The sequence below is a fragment of the Polypterus senegalus genome, chromosome 12 (genome assembly GCF_016835505.1).
Source record: "Polypterus senegalus isolate Bchr_013 chromosome 12, ASM1683550v1, whole genome shotgun sequence".
Lineage (NCBI taxonomy): Eukaryota > Metazoa > Chordata > Cladistia > Polypteriformes > Polypteridae > Polypterus > Polypterus senegalus.
In genome coordinates, this window is record NC_053165.1 from 88,353,694 (window position 1) to 88,368,889 (window position 15,196).

The 15,196-nt window shown below is 48.3% G+C and overlaps 1 protein-coding gene across 1 annotated transcript in view; it reads left to right on the forward strand.

The window, feature by feature from the left end:
• Nucleotides 1–15,196, forward strand: part of homer2 (homer scaffold protein 2) — a 161,981-nt gene that overhangs the window by 86,833 nt on the left and 59,952 nt on the right. The window contains exon 2 of the mRNA XM_039772799.1: nt 1,831–1,987. Coding sequence (XP_039628733.1) covers nt 1,831–1,987 — 157 coding nt within the window. The remainder of the gene's footprint in view (nt 1–1,830; nt 1,988–15,196) is intronic.

The window sequence follows — 15,196 nt, forward strand, 5'->3', positions numbered from 1 at the left end:
TGCTGATCAGATGAGTTAGGCCAAGATGACGTGGCTATGGTGAGTCAGGGTTTTTGTAATTGTCTGCGTTTCCTTTGGTCAAGGTTGGGGTGGGGTGCACTTGGGTTGTATTACCCGTATGGGTTGGTTCAGACCTGTTTTATGTGGGCAATCCAGATTACAGATGAGTGGAATCTGCGCTCCAAAATGTTGCACATTGTCTCGAGAGCATCTGGTTCTTGGGGGCACCATCTCTCCAGCTTCTTGGCCACCTGCTCCCCTAAAGTTGTTTTTCTTTACTCCTCGTGCCTGACTGTTTGCCATGTGGAAGAAGGAAGCTGCTAATCCTCCTCCTCCTCCTTCTCCTCCCACTCGCGACTGGTTTAACAGCAAGCCCACTACTTTGTCCTTGAGGAAGGACACCCGTGGAGAGCTTTCCTCTCTCTGCTATGACCCTGACTGGTTGGCGCCATTCACGTTTTTTTAAGTGATGAATAAATAAATGAATAATGAATGGAATTTCTTATTTTGTACCGATGACACATGCCTCCTGAATCCTCCGCTCACTAACGCTCTGTATGAGACGCTTTGCTGCCATCTCCGGATTAGAGCTGATGGCGCTTTGTGGCGTACGGCGAGTCGTGCAGTCGGGAAGGTTTGCCTCGTTAGCAGAAGGAAGATGATGCCTTAAAAATGTGCATCTCCCATTGGAGCTGCGGACCCCCTTGGCAAGGCGTGTGGCACCTCGGAAGTGGAGTGTGCCCCTCCTCGTCGAACATCAGCGGCGATGTAACCCAATTAAAAGTGATGTAATGTACATTGACTCTCTGACTCCTTTTGTCCTCTGCTCCTCAAGTAGTGCCAGGAGTGCCACCCAGTTGTCGTTCCCTTTGCATCAATCATTTGACCCAGCGGTGAAAAACAACATGAAATAAAGAGACGGGGCTGTGCTAATGTGTGAGCTCTCATGCCGACTTATCTGACTTAGTGTGACCAGCTGTAAATTTACACTTTCAGAACCCCCCTGCCATTGGAATGAATGGAGTGGACGCGATCCAGGGAATCCAGATGGCACCTATGAACTACGCCAGTCTGGAGCTGCTCATTTCGTGGTTTGAGGGGGCTCGGCTTCTCCTGGCTTTGAGATGTGGCCTTCCCAGCAGCCATCTTGTTATACTTATACGTCACTGATGTAGGCGTGGAACGATCTTCTCCTTCTTTTTCTTCTTCCTCCTCTTCATCCTTTCTCACTTCTATGTGGGGTCGATGTGCTTGACTAACCTTCTCCAAACAGCGCTGCACCTCCTCGCCACTCAAGCCCCTTTTGATTGCTGATCTTGTTTTGCTTTATTCATCCACCTCCACCTCTCTTCCCCCTGTACTTCCACTTCCGTCCCTCATTTGCCCACATATTCCTTGTCTCTCCTCATGACAGGTCCACACCACTTCAATCTAGTTTATGATATGCTTTTCCTAGGTGACGGCTTCCTCTTGTCTATGGTAGAATTTCATTGTTCCACTCTAGCCGGACCCCCTTATTATCACGGAGTATTCACATATTGTGTGGCACCCACTACAGGTGTACTTAAGTGTTTTAGTCCTGCCTGACACAATCCGTTGGCAGTGCCATCTACACCTGTGGCGATGTGCCCACCTTGGCCTGATAAAGAAGCTTTGTCCGCCTGCCTTGTTTCTTTTATCGATTGTCTGATTTCGTGCGCCTAATTCTGAACTGTTTAATGTTAGGACATTTACAGTAAAGAAAAAAAGCAAGATTATGAGTTAAACATGGCGACGTGCTGTGAAGTTGCCCATTTTGACCACACTGTTATTTATTTTATTTTTTTTTAGGGAGCAGCCAATCTTCACCACCAGAGCCCATGTCTTCCAGATCGATCCCACTACCAAGAAGAACTGGGTCCCTGCCAGCAAGCAGGCCGTCACCGTCTCCTACTTCTACGACAGCACAAGGAACAGCTACCGCATCATCAGCGTGGACGGATCCAAGGTGAGGGGAAGCGCTGGAGCTCTCCGGGGGATGTTGCCCCTTGAAAGGCTCCGGCTCTCTTGTCTAGTGATGGAATCTCACAAAATAAATTCTTTCCAGGAGGGTGATGGACCCGAGCGGGCCTAGCTGAGGTTAGCCATTTGGCCGAGCTGTGCCTTCGTCTGAGTTTTTTTGTTTTGATATTTTCGGTCAGCTTGTCCTCCAGCTGTGAGGAGAAGGCGTACGTTTCCGACGCTCTCAGGTATCTTTTGCCCAGCCTTGCGTGTTTACCCATCCGGTTACCATGGAAACGAGTCCTGGGTGAAGCCTCCTAGCCGTCTGCTGTTCCATCAGCTGTCGCTTTGGAGAGAAGTTCAGAGGAGGCAATCGGAATTTTAAATCATGACAGGCTCCGGAAGGGCCTTCTTAATCGAATGTGTTAGCACGATCCGGCACACGGGTTCATCCCAGAAGTGGCTATCGTCGTGTACGGCAGGTGACGAGTCCCTGACCTGGCATCTCGGGTCTTAGTCGACATTCTGCGCCCCCCCCCCATCCCTTTTAAGTGATTGCCTCGGATCAAGAACGGAATTTGTGATTTGGCCCGGGATTTAATGTGATCCTTTGGCTTCGTGAAGACAAGTGAGGGTCCTGCCAGCCGAACCCACCACCTTGAGATATTTCTTTTTAATAAAGGAGAGATTTCAGTTTTTGATTTTTAGTAAATTTTCTGTAAACTTGTTTTCAGTTTGTCATCTTCTTCTTCTTTCGGCTGCTCCCGTTAGGGGTCTCCACAGTGGATCATCTTTTTCCATCTCTTCCTGTCCTCGTCATCTTGTTCTGTCACACCCATCACCTGCATGTCCACCCTCACCACATCCATAAACCTTCTCTTAGGCCTTCTTCTTTTCCTCTTATCTGACAGCTCTATCCTTAGCACCCTTCTCTCATTATACCCATCATCTCGCCTCTGCCCATGTCCAAACCAACACAATCTCGCCTCTCTGAATTTGTCTCACAACCGTTTAACTTGAGCTGACCCTCAAGTGTCCTCGTCACACCCAATGCACATGCCATCCTGTAGACTTTCCCTTTTAGTGGATCATCTGACGCCATAATAAGAACTTAGGGCCTGGCACACTGCTTAAGAATGAAGGGCAGTGCAAGGGGGTTACACATTTTTTTTTCTTCTTCTGTCGGCTCTTCCCATTAGGTGTTGCCACAGCAGATCATCTTCTTCCATATCTTCCTGTCCTCGTCATCTTGCTCTGTTACACCCATCACCTGCATGTATATTGATATTAATGGGCAAAAATGGCCAATGTGTGTCCATCTACAAGACAGTGAAGTGTGCCAAGTGTGAAGGGCTCTTGGTCATATACCTTCTAACCTGTCAAGTCAAGTTGGGGAGCATGCACTGTTACAGAGTGTTACCGCACCCAATACACGACGAAACAGCTCAGGGTCCCAGTTGGCAACCCCCCAGGCAGACACACGGTCCAGTCCCACCCTGTGGAAATGACCCTCTATCTGCCAGAGCCAGGTGTTACATGGGCGACCCCTTGGCCTGGTCCAGTCACTCGGGTCCCCAGCAATGAGGATCTTATGAGCTGGATCACCCTCGGGAAAACGCGCCACATGGCCATAGTGCCGTAACTGACGCTCCCTCACAGTACAGGTCATGTGCCTCATTCGGGACTCCATGAGCAACACAAAGTCAAACCAGAGGTACCCATGGATTTTCTAGAGAGACACAGTACTGAAGGAGTCCAATCTTCGTCTCAGGTCACTGGATAGCGTCCATGTCACGCAACCATATAGCAAGACAGGAAGCAGCAGGACTCTAAAGACTTGGACCTTCATACTTTTGCATAGATATCGGGGGCACCACACACACCTTTCCAGCGACATCATGAACCCCCCCATGCTCTCCCAATCCGTCTACTGACTTCATAGAAAGAGTCACCAGAGTCATGAATGTCACAGCCAAGGTAAGTAAACCTCTCGGTGTTGAGGTCGACACTCTCTCCGCAGACAGACACACTGCTGATGGCCGTGCCCAGGAGGTCATTAAAGGTTTGGATGTTGGTTTTTATCAGGACACTCGCAAGCCCAGACACTCAGACCCCGATCAGAGCCTCCATTGACTCCGCGAAGATCACAGCACCGTCAGTAAAGTCAAGATCCGTGATTCTTTCTTCACCACCAGATGCCCCACAGTTGCTGGACCCCATGAGTGTACCCAACACCCAGTCCATACAAGCATTGAGCAGAGTAGGAGCAGAACACACCAATGACGAACCTCAGAATCAACTCGGAAAAACACAGAGGGTCTGCCTCCACTCTGCACAGCACGCACAGTACCAGTGCACAGGCCTCTAACACTGGTTCTAACCTGTGATGTGTCATAAATCACGTGCCCCCTTTAAATTCACGAGTCAGACCAATAGGAACATCAGTCTAATATATTCTAATCAGTGAAATCTCCTGTTTAACAGAAAGGGGGTCCTGCCTTAAGAACGCGTGCATTTGCGGCCTAATTGGCACAGCTGTGCCTGTGTGTTTCTTCGTCACATTAAAAAAAAAAAATTGACGTCTTAACAGTTAAAGTGTTGAAAGAATTAGAATGGAATGGGAGGCAATGCTGCGGCTCTAGCAGATGAGTATCTCAGTCAAAGGCCTTTGTTGATGCCCTGATGGGAAAATTGGTAGGTTTGAAGGAAGTTAATTTTAGAAACAAAGACAGCAGTCCTGCTATCAATTAAGTTACCAACTTCCTGGGATTCATGGGATGGAATGGTGACAGTTATGGGGGCTTTGCTGTCATAGAAGAGTTGGCTTCCTGTTTGTCAGGCTCTCTTCTTAAAGGCATATTTACGTTTTATGAAACAAATTTAAAATCGGCGGGGTACTGGCACTAGGCCACGTGTAATAATGAGGCCATATGTCACAAACATGGGTGAACTCCCCCTAGTAGAGTGTGGGCTTCATCGGTCGCCCTCGCTGCTCCTACTTCTTTATCAAAGCTCGGATTTACTCTTCAAATGGAGTTGCCTTAAATATTTAAACTTTTCACTTGACTGTGTGATTTTACTGGCGCAACCGAGAATAATATCGAGCATCAGGGCTGAGGCTACATGGGTCCAAAACTACAGCGCATCTTCAACCTGAGCCTGGAACAGGGGAGAGTCCAGAGGCTTTGGAAAACATCTTGTATCACCCCAGTCCCAAAGGTATCTAGTGAGGTGAATGACTTCCGGCCTGTCACTCTGACGTCACGTGATGAAGACCATGGAGCGGCTGCTGCTTCACCACCTGAGGCCACAGGTCCGCCACACCCTCAACCCTCTGCAGTTCGCATACCAGGAGAAGGTGGGAGCGGAGGATGCCATCATCTATATGCTACACCGATCCCTCTCCCACTTGGACAGAGGCAATGGTGCTGTAAGAATTATGTTTCTGGACTTCTCTAGCACCTTCAACACCATCCAACCTCTGCTCCTTAGGGACAAGCTGACAGAGATGGGAGTAGATTCACACCTGGTGGCATGGATAGTGGACTATCTTACAGACAGACCTCAGTATGTGCGCCTCAGGAACTGCAGGTCTGACATTTTGGTCAGCAGCACAGTGGACTGGACTTTCTCTGGTCCTGTTCAGTCAACATACATCGGACTTCCAATACAACTCGGAGTCCTGCCACGTGCAAAAGTTCACTGACGACACTGCTATGGTGGGCTGCATCAGGAGTGGGCAGGAGTACGAGTATAGGAACCTAACCAAGGACTTTGTTAAATGGTGCGACTCAAACCACTTACACCTGAACACCAGCAAAACCAAGGAGCTGGTGGTGGATTTTAGGAGGCCCAGGCCCCTCATGGACCCCGTGATCATCAGCGGTGACTGTGCAGTGGGTGCAGACCTATAAATACCTGGGAGTGCAGCTGGATGATAAACTGGACTGGACTGCCAATACTGATGCCCTGTGCAAGAGAGGACAGAGCCGACTATACTTCATTAGAAGGTTGGCATCCTTCAACATCTGCAATAAGATGCTGCAGATGTTCTACCAGATGGTTGTGGCGCCCACTTCTATGCGGTAGTGTGCTGGGGAGGCAGCATAAAGAAGAGGGACGCCTCACGCGTGGACAAACTGGTAAGGAAGGCAGGCTCTATTGTAGGCATGGAGCTGGACAGTTTGACATCCGTGGCAGAGCGACGGGCACTGAGCAGACTCCTGTCAATCATGGAGAATCCACTGCATCCACTGAACAGTGTCATCTCCAGGCAGAGGAGCAGCTTCAGAGACAGACTGCTGTCACCGTCCTGCTCCTGACAGACTGAGGAGACGCCACACTATGCGACTCTTCAATTCCACCACGGGGGTAAACGCTAACATTATACAAAGTTATTTTCTGTTATACCTTCATTGTTATCACTCTGTAATTTAATATTGTTTTTTATCAGTATGCTGCTGCTGGAGTATAGGAATTTCCCCTTTGGATTAACAAAGTATCTATCTATCTATCTATCTATCTACCTACCCCCCTCCCCCCAATTCAGAACTAACGTTGCCCCTCGTTGTTTTTCTTTGATTCGTGACCACCCATAAACCAAGCCACAAAATATTTCAGAGGTCCTTTAATTTGTTTGTCAGTAAACTTGTGTCCTAATAAGTTCCTAAAGCACTTCCATAAAATGTCCACTGGAGGGGGGTATCACAGTCGGATCCCAGCTAGTAATACAGACAAATGTCATCAGTCAGTCAGTCAGTCAGTCATTTTCTAACTTGAACAGGGTCGCGGCGAGTTAGTGGGGGGTTTGGGGGGGTCTGCTGGAGCCTATCCCAGCTAGCATGGGGTGCAAGGCAGGAACAGGCCCTGGACAGGGCGCCATTCTGTCACAGGGCAAACACACACAGACGCACACACCAGGGCCAATACAGGATCCCCAATTCACCTCACCTGCAAGTCTTTGGATTGTGGGAAGGAAACCGGAGCACCGGTAGGGAAAACACGCAGACACGGGGAGAACATGCAAACTCCATGCATGGAGGACCTGGGACGCCAACCCTGGTCTCCTTACCGTGAGTCAGCAGCACTGCCACTGTGCCACCCTATAAATAAAAAGATTTATGATAAAAAAAAAAATGCTTTGCTTCACTAAGAAGTTCCGAAGAGCACAAAAGGGCACAGATGAGTTGCCAACAAGGCAATCCCAGGTGAACAACGTGTGGTTAAGGTGTCGTGGGCAAGGCCTTGAACTTCACATCCTGTTACTGACACCACAGTGTGTGACCCTGAGCAAGCCACCTGACCTGCCTGTGCTCCAACTGGAAACACAAAGGAACCAATTGGGTCGTAAACTCTGGATAAACACGTCGGCCAAATCAGTAAACGTAAACGTCCCAACCACACAAACCAAAAGGCGTAGTCAAAACCAGAGAAAGAAGTTTAAAAAAATCAGATAGCTGGAGACAGGTGACCCCTAAACGGGAGCAGCCGAAAGAAGATGATGGCGGGTTTCAGCCTTCTTTGTGCCCCCCCACCTACTGCCTTTGAATGTCATCACTGGTGTAACATGTGGCCAGGGCTCTTGCCCGGCTGGGATGCCTCCACGCTGGGAGGACCAGGGCAGCAAGCATGGCCAGAGCGTTACCTCTCCGGGACACTAGATGGCAACCCCCCTGGGTTGCAGCGGTGCCTCGGACTCCTGCAGGGGTTCATGGGAGTTGGAGTTTGCTGCAGCCCTGTTGGGATTCTGCAGACGCCGCCAGGGGGTGCTGTAGCAGGAGCTGCTGAGCCCTTTTGGGCAGTTAATAATAATAATACATTTTATTTATATAGTGCCTTTCCCATGCTCAAGGTCTTCCGACCACACCTGGAAATGCTGAAACGAGTAATCAAGCACCTGGAGCACTTCAGGGTGCGTTATAAAAGGAGCCAGAGTCGGGCGGAAGGAGGAGGACGAAGCCTGACCCTTGGAGTGAAGGAGGAGACTTGTGGTACGGCGCTCTGCTTGTGCTTGGACGGTGTCATACTTGTGAGGGATGGGGAAGGTGATTCCCACAAGGGGAAAAGAAAAATGAACTGAGTGTGCATTGAACTTGAGTCCCACGTGTGTCTGTGTCGGGTTCAGCTGGCAGTGCCAGCCTGGTGGCCACATTGGTCACAATGGGCACCTGCTCAATTGCTTTGTTCCATTTATGTCCCCCACAATGTCTCTTAACAAGCAGCAGCGTCTGTCGGCTCTGTCGCGGCTCGAAGACCCCAGGGACGTCCCACTCAGTGACACCGTTCTTAATTGTTTCAGCTTCTTGTCGTTCTGCCGAGGGCCTTTCGAAGCCTTCCTTCCCAGGGTAGCTGTTAGCATCGCAAAAGCTGCTTTTTTCAATAACTGTAGCCGACTCAGCAAAACGTCCGGTGATTTTTTTATTTTTTTTTCTCTCAAAGAGCCAAACACTCCAGAGGCTGAGGCTCATGAGCGAGGAACACAATGTCACCGATAGTGAGCCGTGCGATTAATTATTTCAAAACCTGACTTTTAATTCCGACTCCAAGTGTGCCGCCTCTGGACTACTACATGCCGTTGAAGGGCCCAGATGAGAACTTTATGTATTTATTTATTTCCTTTCCGTTTAGAAGAAACCCACCCAGAGATGCGGACTACGTGATTCATGAGTCGAAATCGGCTAATTATCACGGAAAAAGCCGCCTGTGAGACCAAAAAAATAAAAAAACCAACCCTGCGAATCCAACAGCAGCATTGGCACTCGCCGGAGCCTTTGGGCTAAACTTTCATTTGTGTAAACACGGAACATTTTTCTGCTTCATTTATGTGCGGTAAAGCCCTGCAACCCAAGTAAACAAGAAATCGGGCTTTGTTCACGTTCTGTCTGCAGGATAAAAGCGTTTAAAGAATTTATTAACTGAGCTAACATTTTTGGCATGCGGAAACCAACCTGATTTGCATTACTGAGGCTGTAAATGTCATGCCGGCTTGTGCGAAGTGAGGAGGAGCGCGTGCTGCCCGCTGCCAGTATGGCAGAGTGGAGCTTTGCTTTTGGAGGAGAAGCATTGATTCTTCACTATAATAATAATAATAATAATAATAGAAGTAGCAGGTGATGGCACTTTGGTGTTTCTTTGCAGCCTTTGACAATTTTTCGACTGTGGGACGTCCTGAGACTTTGCAGGATCCCCTCGAGGTTGCTGGATGTCATGGCCGGCCTGTCCACTGGTGTTGTGAGTGCTGTGCCGAGTGGAGGCAGGACCTCTTTGTTTTTCCCAGTTGATTCTGGGGTCTGTCAGGGGTCTGTGTTCTTCTCCTACTCTGTTCAGTGCTTACCTGGACAGGGTGTTGGGCAGAGTTGAGGGGTCCAGCGGCGGTTAGTGAAGAGAGATTCACTGATCTTGACTTTGCTGACGATGCTGTGATTTTCGTGGAGTCAATGGAGGCTCTGATCGGGGCGCTCGAGAGACTGAGTGAGGGGTCTGAAGGTCTGGGCTTGTGAGGGTCCTGATAAAAACCAACATCCAGGCCTTTAATGACTTCTTGGGCACGGCCATCAGCAGTGTGTCTGTCTGTGGAGAGAGTGTCGACCTCGTCACTGAGAGGTTTACTTACCTCGCCAGTGACATTCATGTGACTCTGGTGACTCTTCCTATGAAGTCAGTAGATGGATTGGGAGAGCATGAAGGGGTCATGAGATCGCTGGAAAGGGGAGTGTGGCACTACTGATATCTATGCAAAAGGATGAGGGTCCAAGTCTTTAGAGACCTGGTGCATCATGGACGCTATCCAGTGACCCGAGATGAAGACTGGACTCCTTCAGCGCTGTGTCTCTTCAGAGGGTCCTTGGGTGCCTCTGGTTTGACTTTGTGTTGCTCATGGAGTCCCAAATGAGGCACATCACCTGCATTGTGAGGTAACATCACATACAGCACTAGGGTCATGTGGCACCATTAACCGCGGGTGATCCGGTTCACAGGACCCTCATTGTTGAGGACCCAAGCAGCTGGACCAGGTCAAGGGGACATCTAACATCACACCTGTCTGCAGCACATGGAGGGTCATTTGTGGAGGGTAGGACTGGACCACGTGTCTGCCTGGAGCGTTGCCAACTGGGATCCCAAGCTGTTTCATTGTGTGGTGGGTGCGTTGACGAGTTGTGCCAGTGCAGGCACCCCAACCTGACCTGACCTGACTTGGTGCCGGTCCTGCCGTGCCCCTGATGACTGCTAGCCTAATATGGAGAAATATTATGGACAAAATTAAATAAATAAATATATAAATAAATGAAAGGACTGTGACAGAATGGTGCTGTGCAATACTGGAGCACCTCAGGGAACTGTCCTGTGCCCCTTCCTGTTCACCCTCCACACTACAGACATTCAGCACAATACCAGCGCTTGCCATCTACAGAAATTTTTCGGTGACTCATCCATCACAAGCTGCATTAATAAAGGAGACGAGTCGGAATACAGGAATGCAGTGGAGGACTTTGTCTTGTGGTTCAGGGATAACATCTTGCAACTCGGCTTCAGCAAGACAGAAGAGCTGGTGGTGCCAAGGAGCCTCTGTGCCACAAAAGAGCTGGTGGTGGACTTGTGGAAAAGAGCTGGTGGTGGACTTGTGGTGTGCCAAGGAGCCTCTGAGCCACAAAAGAGCTGGTGGTGGACTTGGGATGTGCCAAGGAGCCTCTGAGCCACAAAAGAGCTGGTGCTGGACTTGTGGAAAAGAGCTGGTGGTGGACTTGTGGTGGCCAAGGAACCTCTGAGCCCAGTCACCATCCAGTGGTCCAGAGCTACAAGTACCTTTGATGGTTCACATGAACAGCAAACTGGCCTGGTCTGACAACACAGTGGGCGATGGACAATAATGGCCAGAGCAGACTGGACATCCTGAGGAGACTCTCAGGTCTTCTGATGTGTGCAGCAAGCTGCTAGAAATGTTCTACCAGTCTGTCGCAGGCAGTGTGGTGCTCTACACCGCAGTCTCCTGGGGGAAGCAACTGGAGCTGAAAAGAAGCACAACGGCTGAACAAACGTATCAGGAAGAATCATGTGCCATCACAGAGCAAACCCTGGGCACACTGGAAGCTGTTGTGGAAAACAGATGCTGGTAAAATTGGATGCCAGTAGATGGCCAATATGCCGTTAAATCAGTGGTGTGAAGGTCTCTGCCTACCTGATGTATTCTGCTTATTCCTGGGACTTCTTCTTCTGTTTTGTTTCTTTTTCTAGTCAACTTTTAATATTTGTTGAAAAACAACAAAAGAACGTACAGCTTGTACCAAATTAGCTCTCCGTATATTGCAGCCCCTACCTACCCCCCATTAATCCCCCTGCTTTAATCTCATTCTGCTATTTTCATCCTTTTAGGATTTAGCAGACAGCTGCTTACGGCGCATACTTTGAGATTCGGCAGCCTGCATAAATGAGGACGGGAGTCCTGAAAACCCCATGACTTAGGACTTCCCTTTGAAGTGTTCACAGGGGGACTTTGGGACGTTTGTCCTGTTTGTGGAGGCTAGGCAGGTGAAGCCCACCAATAAAACAAACAGGCAGCGGCCTTAGGCGGGAAGTTCATCCAGAAAAGCAGATCAGAACACAGTAATAAAAGCCAAGGGGGCAGCTTGAGGTGCCATGAGTTTCACACGTAAGGATTTGTATCGTCTGTGGTGGGTTGGCGCCTTGCCCAGGATTTGTTCTTGCCGTGTGCCCTGTGCTGGCTGGGACTGGCTCCAGCAGACCCCCATGACCCTGTGTTAGGATATAGTGGGTTGGAGACGGACTGATGACCGAGGATTTGTATCGTGTCCGCTCTTTCCACTTTTTAGGTTTGGTTTCCCATCTTGTCGGCTTACGTCGTTGTCATGGCAGAGTAGACTGGATGAGGGCGTTCTGTGCAATGGCTTTACTGAGAGATCTGAAGGAAGGCCTTTCTTAGGGGTAAGGAAAAGGAGTCGTCAGAGGCGTAGTCAATACCTAAGACTTTTAAAGCAGTTGCCCAATATAAGGGTCTGAGAAACGGCAAAATCAAAAACAAGATGACTCCAAACTAAAAACTAGAAGGTTTTGCCTAAATAGTATGAAGTTTGAATGAAAAGCCCACCAAAGTTTTTCCTTTAAAAAATTTTCAAGGCCAAAAACATGCATAAGAAAATTTGGCAAACCATTCAGTCCTTCAAGCCCATTTGTTTCAAGTCGAGACGAGGCAGGGTCGAGGGAAAGCAGAACAGAGCAAACGTTGGGGAGATATCCTCAGCCAGAAAAACTAGAGACAACTTTAGGAAGGCTCTCGAGTTGTCCAGTCAGTACCCAGCCTTCACTTGAACCCAATCGAAACGTCTGAACCTGAAAATAGTCGTCCATAGACGATCTCCATCCAACCTGGCAGAGCTGGAGAGGATCTGCGGAGAAGAAGGGCAAGAAATCCCCAAATCCAGCTGTGAGAAGCTTGTCACGTCGTCACACCCTACAAGACTCCGTGGCTCTTATATATATATATATATATATATATATATATATATATATATATATATATATATATATATATATATATATATATATATATATATACAGTATATAGGGTGGTGCAGTGGTAGCGCTGCTGGCTCACAGTAAGGAGACTCAGGTTCGCTTCCCGGGTCCTACCTGCTTGGAGTTTGCATGTTCTCCCCGTGCCTGCGTGGGTTTCCTCTGGTTGCTCCGGTTTCCTCCCACAGTCCAAAGACATACAGGTTAGGTGCATTGGCAATCCTAAATTGTCCCTAGTGTGTGCTTGGTGTGTGTGTATGTGCCCTGTGGTGGGCTGGCACCCTGCCCGGGATTTGTTCCTGCCCTGTGCTGGCTGGGATTGGCTCCAGCAGACCCCGTGACCCTGTGTTAGGATATAACAGGTTGAATAATGACTGACTGATATATATAGATAGGTACAGATCAATATAGTAGCCGGGTATAATAGGAATGACAGAAGATCTTTGGATAATTTGGGCACCAACATGGTCATCCTGTTTAATGAAAAAGCAAAAAATAAAAGACAACACCCATCATTGCATTGCTCTGACCTAGCTTTGGGCTAAAGAAAAGAAATAAACAAAGGTCTCAGAACTTCATTGTCTGATAGTCACTCTTTCGGGAAGTCCGATTAACAGCACGTTCCTCTGGAAAATGATGACTCCTTCCAGTGGTTTTGTTCTTAAGGAATTGGAAGGGGCGGGGCTAGGTGCCCGGATTCTTTGTGATGTGGGGAGAGAAGGAGAAGAAAGAGTTAGCGGTAGTGCCCCCTTGTGGTCTGGTGGGTCAGTAGATATCTTGACAAAGCCCATGAGGAGATCCACATATAGTGTGTGTGTGTGTGTGTATATATATATAATATATATATATAGAGAGAGTGTAGATATATTGCAGACCACCCCCTTAGTGAGTCACAGCACTGCCAATCACTTACGAAACCCACTCCTGAACCAACAATGGCAACCCCACGACATGCTGGCAGCTTCCTGGGTCATGATGCAGTGGTTGAGAACCCAGTGGCAGCAAGAGATTTGAGAAGCTTTTCTCTGTACGGACGCCAAGAATCGATGATTGGTTTGTGCCTACTGGTGACCCACATCAGACCCACAGAGCCTCAGTTTGTGACATATATAATCAAATACTTCATGAGCGAGTTGAATGGTAAGGCATCATGACAGAGAATATTGCTTTTTAATTACAGCCTAGCGTAACAAACCTCTGTGGAGAGAAGCCAAACATCATCATCTCTGTAGACTAAACTGCACTGGAGCTCCAAATCAATAGGCTGCCCAGCATTTTAACACTCACGGCTAACAACACTGCCAAATCTCATCCAGACCGGATTTTTGCCAAAAGATGAGAGTTGTTACTAGAAGAGAACAAAAAGACCTCTTTAATCACAAGTCTCTCAATATTATGGAAAAAAAGTCAAGCAAGATGATGTTCGTCTCCGTCGAGAGGCCTCTCCATTCATTATGGCACCCGCAGTGCCTTAAAGGTAATTTCATTTTGCATGGGCCAGTATGTGACTGGTGTGTAATCTGTGAGTCTACCCATTTAGTAGTATTACCCAGAGTGCTGTGCAGTTGATGTAAAAGGAGAAAAGGAAAGGAGTGAAGAATCGACGTGCTTAGTATCTATCTATCTATTTGGTAGCAGCGACAGTAAATGAGCAAAAGTGTCAAAGAAAATAACAGCAAAGTGTACCTGTCCTGGAGTTCTTGGGGGGCCGCGCCTCGGCGACTTCATGCTTCCTGCTCCTGTGGCCAATGTGTGCTGTACATTTGTTGTTCTGATATTTAATTCTACTCATTTTATCTCAGGGATGCTTGGTGGTGCAGTGGTTAGCGCTGCTGCCTCACCGCTCAGGTCACTATAGTTGGTCCAGTGTCAGTGCTCAGTGCCGCCTCCTCTGTTGACTTCAGTGCATTTCGCCGAGCTCGCCAACGCTTCAGAACATTTTTGAGATTTTGCCAAACGTGGGGTCAAGTGAATTCAGAGGGGTCCTCTCATCACTATTCACAATATTTAGATAACCGGATATTAAAAATATATTTGCATCCTTTGCACTCTGACGCTCCAAGTGTAATCTTCCAGTGACAATCTTTTTCTTCCAGAATTCACTAACAGGGCAGGGTGCCAATCCACTGAGGGTCCGCTCACACACAAGCCCACCTGATGCCAGTCTAGAAGCGCCAGTGGGCCTACATGTTTTCGGGGGTGTTGGCAGACTTCACATACAGTATGTGAACTCTGGACTGGGGTTCAAATTCATATTTTAGGTCTGCTTTATTTATTTTTCATTCTTTTATTTACCTCAATGTAACTTTTGTTGATTGTCTGCGTTACTCTTGGTTTTTGATCGTGTCTGTGTATCTATACGCTGCCTGGGTTATGCTCCGTGTGTTTTGTGGGTGGTCCCCCCACAAGATGTGCTGATTGTCACGTCCAGGATCTTTCCTGTAAAATTCAGAGGATCTCCCACAGGTCTTGTTGGTGAGTTCTTGTGTTTTTTTATCCCTGTGCTTTGTGATTTTTTTTGACCGTCACGCTCTGTTACTTGATGTTTTCTTCCATATGCAAATTAGAAACTTCTAGAATTCACTAACAGGGCATTGTGCCAGTCCACCGAGGGTCCGCTCACATGCATGCCCACCTGGTGCTAGTCTAGAAGTGGTTTTGGGGATGTGGCACACTTCACAGGTGTTGC